This window comes from Varanus komodoensis, unplaced genomic scaffold, assembly GCF_004798865.1.
Source record: "Varanus komodoensis strain SLA01 unplaced genomic scaffold, ASM479886v1 scaffold7_1, whole genome shotgun sequence".
Lineage (NCBI taxonomy): Eukaryota > Metazoa > Chordata > Lepidosauria > Squamata > Varanidae > Varanus > Varanus komodoensis.
Genome location: NW_025336479.1, coordinates 12142117 through 12153567, shown reverse-complemented (window position 1 = coordinate 12153567; position 11451 = coordinate 12142117). Strand labels below are relative to the sequence as shown.

Here is an 11451-nt window from a genome sequence, read left to right as displayed (position 1 = left end):
GGCCACAAGCCACAGTACTGGACCGATGCCACATCCTGGCACTGAGACGACAGGTGCTGTGACACGGATGCCAAGCGCCGCCAACATCGACCCTCAGTGCTGGACCAACACGGAAGCCGGCCGCCTACCAGTCCCCACCCTCAAAGTCCAGCCAGTGCCACCCTTTGGCAGCTGCTCAACACCAGCCCTGGCTCTCGGCCAACACCAGGATTCCTTCCCACACCGCCTTTGATTGGTGTCTCGCCTGATTTCTTGCTTGCTTGGGAAGTGATAGCATCAGACTCATGGGTCTTGTCCATCATGGAAGCTGGCTGCAGGATTTAATTCAACACCCTCCTGCCTCTCAGTGCAGTTAGAGGCAGCAGCACTGCCATGGGAGGTCAGTGCGTTACTCTCCAAGGGGCCTATTGTGAGAGTGCTCCAACTGCCGCAGGGGTTGTTGCTCTCGATGGTTTACGGTGCTCACATGGGGCAGGGGACTCAGGCTGATCCTAGACCTCAGAGGTGTCAACTGCTTCCTCACACCCAGGAAGTTCAGAATAGTCTCCCAGCAGAGCAGCCCCCCACCCTTATTGCAGCAGGTACCCTAGTTCGCCTCCACTGACCTCAAAGAGGCCTATTTCTCTGTCAGCATCGACTGTGATTACAGACATTTCCTATGCTTCCTAATTGGGGAGGAGGCATTCCCATTTTCATTTCTCCCATTCTGCCTCTCCATTGTCCCCAGGGGCGTCACAAAATGCATGGTGGTGATCTGGCACACCTCCGACCCCAGGGATTGCAGGTCCTGCCCTACCTGGATGACGCACTCTTGGTGGCCCCATCTAGGACAGAATGTCGATGCTCGGTCTGCAGCACCTGCTCGCTCCTGCAGTGCTTAGATCAGGATAAATCCCTTCCTGCTCCTTCCCAGCCCATTCTCTTCACAGGGGCCGCCTTGCCTTGATCTCGGTGCAAGCTCTCCTCCCAGAGCCCAGAGCAGCAGCCCCGTGCAACTGGGCAGCTGACCTCAGTACCAGAGGCTGCCATGACTCGCGAGAGGCAGGCGCCCCTGGGCCTCATGGCCACCACAGTGGTGGTGGTCCGCTTTGCCAGACTGCAGGTGAGACCTCTGCAGTTGTGGTTCGCCCCCACCTGCCATGTAGAGGATGACCCTCGCAGCACCTTTCGGAATGGCTGTTTGGAACCACCTGCCGTGGTGGAGCACCTTATGCAGTCTAGCAGCAGGCATCAGCTTCCTTTGCCCAGAGCCTACAGTCACCCTCGCCACAGACCAGGGGCGCGTCTGGGTTACTATGCTCTGGCACCTGCTTGACCGTCACCCACACTGCCCATGTGATGCGCAAGAGCCTCCGCCTGGCTGCAACAGACCTGCACCTCCTGCCCTGGAAGGTGGCCTTCCCAGAGGCCATCCCATCCGCTCACCGTGCCAGCAGGCTTTGGGCCCTCTGGGTAGACCCTCCCCATGCTGCCTGGGAACAGGAAGTGGGAGGGCCCCTGCCAAATGAGCATTTCGTTATAGAAGCTTCCTGACAGCAGGCACAAAGCCCATATGTGTGAATGCATAGGTGGCCACTCAAAGGCCAACAGCTACAGGGAAGCAACCCGTCTTTCTCTAACTGGCATTAGGGATAACTGCCATCATTTAATCCATAGCCTTATAGAAGATCTTCAGCCCCTCTTGATTCTGAATCCTTCAACTTGGATATCAGACCTTCTGAGTACATCAAATAGATGCCAAGTAGTTGTGTTTAAGAGGATGCATTTAGCTGAATTGTTTCCCTCTTCTCATCACGCACCACAGACCTCCCTGTACATTTTTGAGTCTCTCTTCACGTTTCAGCGAAGGTGTTGAGCAAACTTCAGCCAATCAAAAACAAAACCCAAAGCTAAGAAGACAGATCCCACACTTTGCTTGTGCCAAGCAGGTTTTAAATGGAAGACCTTGTCCATCTTGGTTCCAATACCAAAGGGTATGGTAATATGAATGACTTCAGGTTTGCGGTACAGCATTTTCTCCGGGATCAAATGGGAACCTTGCATGTTTCTGTACTGTGACCTCTTAAATGCCTCTTAGTAGTTCATAGGAATTGGCACCTCGGAGACCCTTGCCTCAACCTGTCATTGGCCATGCAGGCTGAGGCGATGGAAGTTGCCGTCGAGAACGTCTGGATTGGTGAAGGCTGCCCTGTCCTTATTTAGGAGTCCTATCAAGGTATGCTTGATAGGAGCTTGACCAGCTCCTGCCACCTTACCTTCCTCAAAGAAGCCAGGTGAGAAGCGAGACCAGAGCGTGCTGGTGGAGCATTTCTTCTCTGATGGTGCATGTGGCTTCACTCTTCCCACTTCCCCATCTGGAGTGTTCCATGGTGAGTGGAAAGGGCGGTCTGCAGCTACCTTTGCAAGCCAAAGAAGCTTTATTTACAGAATTGGTAAACAAATTCTGTAAATAAAGTATCTTTATATTGCAAAGCTGTTTATAGAGCAGCCTTTCCCAGCCCGGTGCTCCCTAGAGGTTTTGGACTGTAACTCCCATCCACCTCAGCCAGCATGGCCAACAGTCAGTAATGGGAGTTGTAGTCCAAAGCCTCTGGAAGGTGCCAGGGCAAGGACGGTTTATGTAGAGTTGCATTTAGGCTTGGTGGCATCCTGGTTAGGGTGGAAGGTTTGGGCCCTTAGCCGGAAGAGTGGTATGATCCACAGAGCAGTGTTCATGAGAATGGTGGAACCGAACAAGAAGTTGCTCTTCCGTGTTTTACTGATAGGCTGGTGATGCAATACCACGGGAAGTTGAATCAGGCTCCCAACGAAGCCAGCTGAGCCGTGATCTGGGCTTTCTTAGGAGATGAGCTTTGTAATACATTGATTTTCAAGGAGTTTTGCTGCTACATATACTATGATACAAGATATAATTGGTAATTCCCCCTTTAAACACACATGACAAGCTGAAGGTAGTCTGATGCAATGGCTGGATGTGCTTGTTTCGTTGTGCGTATCTTCCACGCTGTTTGCATTGTTCTTGCATTGCATTGCATTGCATCTAGGTTTAGTGAAGATGATAGTGTGTGTGGGGGGGGGGGGGGGGGCGTTGCTAAGGGCTGATCAGTCTCTGCAGCGTCTGACTGGGGGATCCCTGCAAAGGGTGGGTTGCATCATGGCAGTGTTCCTCTCTTGCAGGTCAGAGTGAACACGGAGCACTGTAACTTGCCAAGCCGCTGAAGGGGAGGCGGCTGGTTTATGCAGCCTCTGTGGGTGTGAAGATGGCGGACAAAGCCGCTGCTAGTGGAGACCCAGCATCCCAGGCAAACGGCGTGGCAATGGCCAGCGCAGCACCAGCGGCTGCAAAGCAGAAACCCAGCAAGAACCCTCAGCCGGGTGCCCCCAGCCGGAAGCAGCCAGCAGCCTCCCGCCCTCTGTCGGGTCCTTGCAGCACTCCCAAAATGCTCAGCAACGGAACAGCCCGGAAGGCCGGTGCGTTGCAGCTGAGGCAGCAAGTGCCCAAGGCTGGCGGGGCCACCAACACATCTGCTGGCGTGAGCACAAAAAAGGTGGCCGGGGACAGGGCCGGTGGGCAGAAGACTTCAGAAAAGATTGGCCTGGACAAGGTGGGGCAGCAAAACCCCACGAAGGGGCTGTCAGTGCAGTCAGCTTCAGGTACGCCTGCTCCATGTCATCATTCAGCACAGACCTAATGGCACGATCCTGGCCCGCTTGCGCGTTCTGTGAGCATTCTGCGTTCCTGGTGCCACTCAGTTAGGGAAGCCTTAGGGATCGAGGCAAATTAATGCAGCAGCTTTACTAACAGTGCCTTTTGCACATCCATGTTGTGCACAGAAAGGAAGATTTTGCACTATGGACTGCATTTGCTCTTTCCACATATTATTTGGAAGCGCACAGGGCAATGAAGATAACTGGCAGATCTGCTTTCCCCAAATCATTAGTCTATTTGGGCGTCTTTCTAGATCTCAGAAGTGTCATTAGGCAGTACTTCTAAGCTTTAACTCCCACAGCAGTAGGGATGGGAATCTCTACTTTCTGCAAAACAAAAGCTCGGTTTCCTGCTGTGATAAATTCTGCCCTTCCCTTCCCATTGTGGACATGCAAATCGTGTGCCCAGGCCTCCCTCTCACTGCCAGGCCAAGCTTGCATCTTCAGAGGCAGATGAGGTTTCAGGAGCCTCTGCTGCAGCTAGATAGCTCTTTTGTTCAGCCTTATCCCTTTTGACAGTTTGTTCAGAGCTCCGTTAATGCTGTTGATTAAGCCAAGTCTCTTGTTTGGTTTTTTCCCAGCACCAAAGACAACTGCCACAAAGCCCAAGAGAGCTGAACAGACAAAACCATCCAGGTATGTTAGTGGCTCTTTTTCTTACTACTTACTGATGCACCAGCCAAGGCTTGGTATTTTATTTCATTTGCAAATCCTGACCTGTTAGCGGTCTTCGTTAGTCTTCTGAGGTGCAGAGTGGTGCCTTGTTAGAGGGTCTAGCTAGGGGGTGACAAAGTACACTGCCTTTTATGTTTTATCACATTTGCATCCTGGTTTCCTCTCAACTAGCATACTTGTTCTCCCCAGTTACACACACACTCAGCCCTTTCACCCAATGAAAGTCTACACTACCCGGCATTGGCTGACCATTGGCTCAGCAACAGGATCAGACTCTGCTTGCTTTGGAGGCTGCCCGTAGCAAAAGCCAAGCGACACTTCAAGACCAAGACACTGGCCATAACTTTTTCCCCCATCGCAGACTGAGCACATGCTGCGCCTAATGAGATACATGGAAACTGGCATCAGATAGAAGGGGAGGGTGCTGCCATTTCAGTGCATTTGCTGAAAAGGGAATGTATTTGGTGGTGCGCGTGTGGTTGTCCGGTGACTGCAGCATTGCATTCATTCTGCTAAATAAGGCAGGCATCTCTCGTCCCACTTGCATAAGTCTTTTTTCTCTGTTTCAGGACTTGGTTACCAGGGTCAAAGAATGCCACTTCCTCAGCACTAAACAGAACACCAGCAAGTGACAAAAGTGTGAGCAAAGCTAAGCAGACAGCACCACCTGCTGGTCAAGCTGTAGCAGTGCAGCATCAGAAAAATGCTCTGGTTACCCAAAGAGGTATTCAGTTATTATATTTGTTTACTTCCCAATAGTTTAAGCTCAGTTTACAATGATTAAAAACATGAAAATGCATTATACATGGTGTAAAAACATTTACTACTAACCATTTACTTCCAGACATCAATCACAGAAGGAAGCATATAACTAAACAATTTAAAACATTTATCTAAACAAACAGCATTCAAGAAGAATCCGGGACCTGATTTGTGCCTCATTCTATACTGCCAAATCCCTGAGCAAAGGGAAAGGTCTTAACCTGGCACCAAAAAGATAACCAAGTTGGTGCCAGGTAGAGTTTGTTGGGGAGATTGTTTGATGTCTGGATGTAACATAACATAGTCATGTGTACCACATGTAGCTTGTGAAAACATTGAACTTTGTAAAGCATTAACGGGAAAATTCAGTTTTCCGAGGAAGCTTAGAAATATATAGTTGGGAGTAAGAATGATTTAATCAGGTATGCATACAAATAAATTGCTTAAGATGCAATCCTATGGCCTCTTAATGTTGTCTGAGGAGATATAGGAATATTCAGGGCCCCAGTCCGAGGTCCTGGAGCCTCAGAGTTGTAGCATAGAAGGCAGAGCCCTTGCCCCACACAGCTTGTGTAGGAAGGACCGCAGTGGAAGTTGGAGAGGTGGAACAGAGGTATGCCCAGAGCCAGGGGCGGAAGGAGGCTGGGGCGAATGGCTTGCACCAGGTGCCCCATCCTGCCCCTCTCCCTCTGGCAATTCAGCCAGCCAGCCAGAAGTGGCCATCTAGATGTAACGGATAGTGCAAGATGTGGCAGCAGAGCTTGCCACTGCTGTGCCTCGCTCCCTTGCAGGATGCAAGCATGCCTCCAGGTTCAGAGCCTTATGTGCATCTCAGGCGTGGGACATTGTGGTGTGCCCTTGAAGAATGATACGGAGAGCTTAGAGAGTGCTTCCCGCACAGGTTTAGGCAGGCACAAGGCGTGCTATCATACCAGTGAGCAGGTCTGATAAGGAGAACATTGTGTCGGAATGTTAGGGAATATGACCAATATTAGGGCCTTGAAGTTGCATTGCAGCTGCTTGAGGATCCCCGTGTGTCAGAGATGCTGCATGAAGCTTGGCTTTTCTAGTCCGTGCACACAACTGAAGATGTTATTTGTCGTTCCAGATGCTTCCAAGGGAGCCACCATCACTAAGGCCAAGACTGCAGGCTCATCCCCCATTGTGAAGGTGCCATCTGTCCCAAAGCAACCCAAAGTCTTAGGCAGCAAATCACAGTCTGACCAAAACCTTGGACAGAGGAATGTTGCTCCCTCTGGGAATACCAAGCTTTCATCCAAGAGGTTTTCAGAGCCCACAAAGCCTCGAATTCCTGCCAAGACAGCAGGTGGGAATGTCCATCCTGCCACTTCACAAAGGCCTTTAGCCCACAAGGTCCCCACTGCAGGGGGCAGCCCAGGCAAAAAACTTCTGAAGAAAGATGCCCTTCCAAGCCAAGAGGTGGCCTCCATTCAGATTAAACTTCAGAAGGAAGCTTCCAAAGATGGGAACACCAAGGTAACCACCAGGGAAGCAGAAAGTATTTCTATAGAGGCTCCAAGGCCTCTGGACAAAATGGAGCTTACAACAAAGTTAGAGACTGACCAGCCACTCTCCAAGGAGGCAGAGTCTGAGACCGCCAGGGGGGCAGCCCTGGAGACTGAGCAAACGGAAGCGAGCCTCTTGGAAGGGGAAGAAGTGGCTGAGCAGATCAGCTTGACAGAACCTGAAGTGCTGTCTCCAGCAAAGCATGAAGCATCCTTGAGCTCTCCAGGCTGCCTAGTTGCAGAGGTCTCCTCTCCTAATTGGATGTCTCCCATTGCTGCCACTCCTCAGGTCCAAGAACCCCCTGGTGGTGGCAGTGGTGGTGCTGATGAAACAGAGCATTTGGAGATGGCTCGCCCTTGTAAAGTGGCCTCCCCAATTTGTCTGGAGCTCTTTCCCCAGGCTCCTGTACCAGAATGCCTGTGGTCTGGTGGGGATGGCACAGGGGCCGATTGCTCGGGAGAACAAGCGCTGCCACACCTTGATGTTCCAGTGGTGGTGGAGCAGCCAGGCCTGCTGCCTGCCGCTGACAGACCGTGCACAGACCTTCACCATCTGCCTGCCTCCCCGTCAGCTGAGCACTCCCCAAGGCCAAATATGGAAAATGGCCTCATGCTAAGCTGTGCAGAGGGGCTTCCCTCTCCCGGCTCCTCGGTCTCAAAGGCTGCATTGCTTGAGGAGGCCCAGGCTATTAAGCTCCCAGCACTGCCTGCAGAGGCACCGCAGGAGCCCCCGCTCCAAGCAGAGCTACCTCCATCAGCCAGGCAGGTAGCACCTCCCCTGGAAGCAGCAGCTGGGCCTCTGGCAGGGGCACATGCTGGCAGGGATAGCATTGAGAATGAAAAGGCAGCAGACCTGTCTTGGAGCTCAAGGGAGGACACGGCATCTCTGGAGACAGAGGATGAAGGACTGAGGAGCCCCCTAGACCTCGCAGCTGAAGGTGGCCAGGTTACACAGGAGGCGGCTGCTCCCGCGGCTGGCAAAGAGCTGGTGGAGGACCTGCAGGAGGCAGAGAGTTCTGCAGTTGAGCAGCTAATTCAGGACCAGGCTTCCCCCTCCATCCCTATAGCTGCAGCCTCGCTCCCTGCAGAGGGGGATGGAGAGCCCTTCGTAGGCCATGTTGAGCACCAGTCCAGCTCTCCTGGTGAACACCCCAGCTCGGAAGGCCCCGATGCTGAGGCACTGACCCCAGAGGTGTGTGGGAGCCACCCAGAGCACCTGGAGGCGGCTCCTGGATGTCATGTTCCAGCTCTCCTGCTCCCTTCCTCAGAGGAGATCACCCCTGGGGACAGTGGTGGCTTTGCTCCAGGGTCTGTATCTAAACCGCAGAGCCTGCCCCTAAGGACCCTGCCGTTGTTACAGGAGCAGCCCCCTCAGCTGGCCGAAGAGCTGGGGCCGGAGCTCAGCAGTGCAGTGCTGCAGAACCGCTCCCCTGAGAGGGGGAGCTCCTCTTCCAGATCCAGCACCCTGAGTGGCCCCGATCTGGCTGGCAAGAGCAGCAGTGAGACCAGCACCCCGGAGGAGCTGCGGGAGTACGACAGCAGCTCAGGCGTGGAGTCCAAGTCAGACGAGAAGCTGGAGGAGCCCTGCCACCAGCCCCTGAGTCCCCTGGAGGACCTTCCTGGTGAGCTGGACCTGGGCATCCACATGGAGAAGGGTGACGATGAGGCAGAGACCCTGCCGGCGGATGAAGTTCTTGGAGACCCACCCACAGAGCCGACCGTGTCCTCAGAGGAGGAGACAGAATTGGACGTAGACCTCCTGAAGGACGCCAACTTCTCTGCGGCGGTGTGCCTGTCGGCATCCCCGCCCAGCCAGCCCCCCTTGCCCCATTCAGTGGAGGGATCGGATGAGCCTGGTTCTGGCGATGCCGGCACCGAGACACCTGCCTCCACCAACTCCGCTGCCTCGTGCGACGTGTTTGGTGCCTTCCACCTCCATTCGACCGACAGCTGTGCCAAGAGCCCCGGCCTCTCTTCCCTGGAGAGTGAGGAGCACTCCACGGAGGGCAGCAAGGACCAGCTCCCCAGAGAGACCAGCAGCAAGATCCCCGTGGATTGGGACCACCCCCTGCAAGTCCCCCCTGCTCCCCAGAAGATTGGAAGGCAGGATGAAGATTCCCCCCAGCCTCTCCTGGCCCCTCATAGCCTGGCTGCAGGTAATGTATAGAGGACCCTGCCTTGTCTCTGTCCAAGTGCCAAACTACAGCCTCTCCCCATGTGCAATAGTGTCCTGCAGGGAAGGGAGAAGGGCCCCTCCCTCCCTCCTTCCCTCCCTCCCTCCCTCCATCTGTATCTGTCCCATCTGTGTCTCTCGCCAAACAGGCCTACTCCTGTCTCTGTGTGTTTGAGATCTTTCCCCTCGACCCTTTACAGACTTCCTCAGGGGGGAGCTGTGTGTATTTTAGCGTGTTTCTGAGAAGGGTAAACTTCCTAGCCTTTCGACATGTCAAATAAAGCATCACTTTTGTCTATCTGATCTGGCCTGTCTTGTTTTTCCAGGAGACCTGGGTAGGTCCCTAATCAATTCTGGCTGTAATGAGCAGCTTCCTGAGATCTCACCGTGCACTGCCCACAGACTTCTCAAGCATTTGGGTGATAGGAACAGAACGTAACTTCCTGTTGTCAGGAAGTGGCTTCTGTGCTGTGTTGCTCAATAACCCAGAAGAATCGTAACATGCACTCTTGACGGGAGGGGTGGTTGAGGCATCTGAAGTGGGCCATTGGCAGAAGCAAAATGGGAAAATATTTGCAGATTTGCGTGACATGTAGAATGTGGATCCCTCCGCAGAATATACACACTCCCCATCCTTGAATCTTGTAGTTGCCTCTCATAGGTTTACAACTTTCCCTTTCCTTGAGATTCCTCCTTTGGCAAAGTTGTCTCTAGGTAGATCCCCGCGTGCCATTATACTTTCACTTCTTCCTTGTGTGTGGGATCCTGTCGTGCCTTCAGGAGAGAGACGTGCTGCTGCTGGTGGTGAAGGTGAAGAAATAGCAGGGTACAATCCACCCAAAAGCTCAGGCTGGCTTTGCAGACGGCTCCCCTAAACTTGCTCACCTCTTAACAAGGACAAGAAGCATTGTGGTCTGAACCAGCCTCTCTCAGTGCAGCTGGTAAACAGGAGGTGGGGGCACAGTTTTGTTCCCAGCTGGTGTAAGGGGCAGGACAAGGCCTTCATCATGGGAGGGGAGATTTTTTTTGTTTGAATATCAGGAGACACACATTAGAAGAGAGAGCCGTCTGACAGGGCCACTAATTTCCTGGACGGATGCTGGCAGCGGCATCTCGCTTGCTGGAGCTCCTCAAGCAGAGGCGGGGCAGCCAGCCGTTGGGCTGCTTTGGGTTCCCTGGACTGAACCAGGGGTTGGACTAGCTGGCCAACAGCTTCCACTTAGCAGAGGCTGATTCGATGAAGCTGACTGTTGCTGATCTGGGCAGACATGCTGCAATGATGTTTCGCCTGTGGAATGTGACACGTGATTGCATTGAATCAGAGACCTGCATGGGGGCAGTGCTTCAGCAGTGGTTGTAGGGCTGTAGGGTCCCCTTTAGTGACCAGTGCAGGCTCAACACAGAGAAGGCGGTAGACCTACTGGGCCGGGGGGAACAGGGTTCACATCCTGCTGCCCCAGCGAGTTTCACATGTGGATCTGGCTCCTGGCGACAGCAAAGGTGGGGTTTTGCATGGACCTGGCTGGGGAAGGTCCGTGCACGCCAGAACCAGCCATCGCTGGGGAAGAAGGCCTGAGGAGAGCTGAACCCACTTCAGAATCCATTATTTGAATGCGCCACATCAGTCAGTCGGGCATGAAAACTTGCTTCTGTGGAGCGACCCCAACACCAGAATGCAGTTCTTTGTAGTCTGAGAAGCATCTTGAAACCTCCTTAACGAACCCGGCCTCTCCCCCCGTTCTTGTCTGTCACTTCCTCTCTCTGTCTGCCCCACCCCCACCCCCTCTGAGGGCTGCTCTTTCCAACCCAAGCTCCTTGCCCTGTTTGTAGGTGTCAATGGGGCCGGCATGCCTTTCCCCTGGGGACCATGCCCAACAGAGATCCTCTCCACTATCTATGAAGTGGAAAGTGGTGCTGAGACGCCTGGCCCAGACGAAGAGGATGGGAGTCACTGTGTGCGTGCCACCTCCCGAGAGCAGGCTCTTCACCTAGGGAACATCCAGGCCACAGTCGTGCAGCAGCTCATCAGCCGGACGCTGCTCTTCTCAGCGGAGGCGCCTGGGGCTGTCGGTGGGAAGGGGGCAGTCAGCAGTGACGCGGAGATCAGCAAATGGACAGAACTGATCTCCCCGTTGGATGAGTCGCGGGCCAGCATCACTTCTGTGACGAGCTTCTCCCCGGAGGACGTGTCATCCCCTCATGGGGACTGGACTGTGGTGGAAGTAGAGACCTTCCACTGAATGCTCCACGAAGTTAATCCTCCTGGTGGCCCTTCTGGATCTTCTCTCTGGCTTGAGCCAGTTGCCTCGTTGATGCCTTAGTCATCAGTCCTTAGCCGACTAGGGATGTCTCCCTCATCCCCTACCTCTCGGGCAGCTAATGACACGACCTGCAGTGATTGGTCTGTTGGTTTTTACGTAGTCTAGTGGTTGAGCACTTGTGAGCTCTATTTTTGCCCCTTGCGAGGAAGGACACGCTCCCTCTTGAGTGCTTGTTGCATTAGTAGAGCTCTTGGCCCTCTACATTTCAGCCACATCGGAATTTCTTTCTAACAGCAGAAGGCCACACATAATCAATCCGGTTGCTTATTCAAGCAAATTCCAAATA

At 53.5% G+C, this 11451-nt stretch overlaps 1 protein-coding gene across 1 annotated transcript; it reads left to right on the top strand.

Moving 5' to 3' along the window:
• The first annotated feature begins 3260 nt into the window (after positions 1-3260).
• Positions 3261-11084, top strand: PRR36 (proline rich 36). The gene is made up of 5 exons (XM_044454091.1): positions 3261-3654; positions 4290-4344; positions 4953-5107; positions 6254-8827; positions 10675-11084. Exons 1-5 carry the CDS (start codon positions 3261-3263, stop codon positions 11082-11084), a joined length of 3588 nt encoding a protein of 1195 aa, XP_044310026.1.
• Positions 11085-11451: the final 367 nt, after the last annotated feature.

Coding starts and splice junctions, on each gene's coding strand:
- PRR36 (XM_044454091.1), top strand. CDS start 3,261: ATGGCGGACAAAGCCGCTGCTAGTGGAGACCCAGCATCCCAGGCAAAC. Junction 4,345..4,952: donor GAACAGACAAAACCATCCAG/GTATGTTAGTGG, acceptor TCTCTGTTTCAG/GACTTGGTTACCAGGGTCAA. Junction 5,108..6,253: donor TGCTCTGGTTACCCAAAGAG/GTATTCAGTTAT, acceptor TTGTCGTTCCAG/ATGCTTCCAAGGGAGCCACC.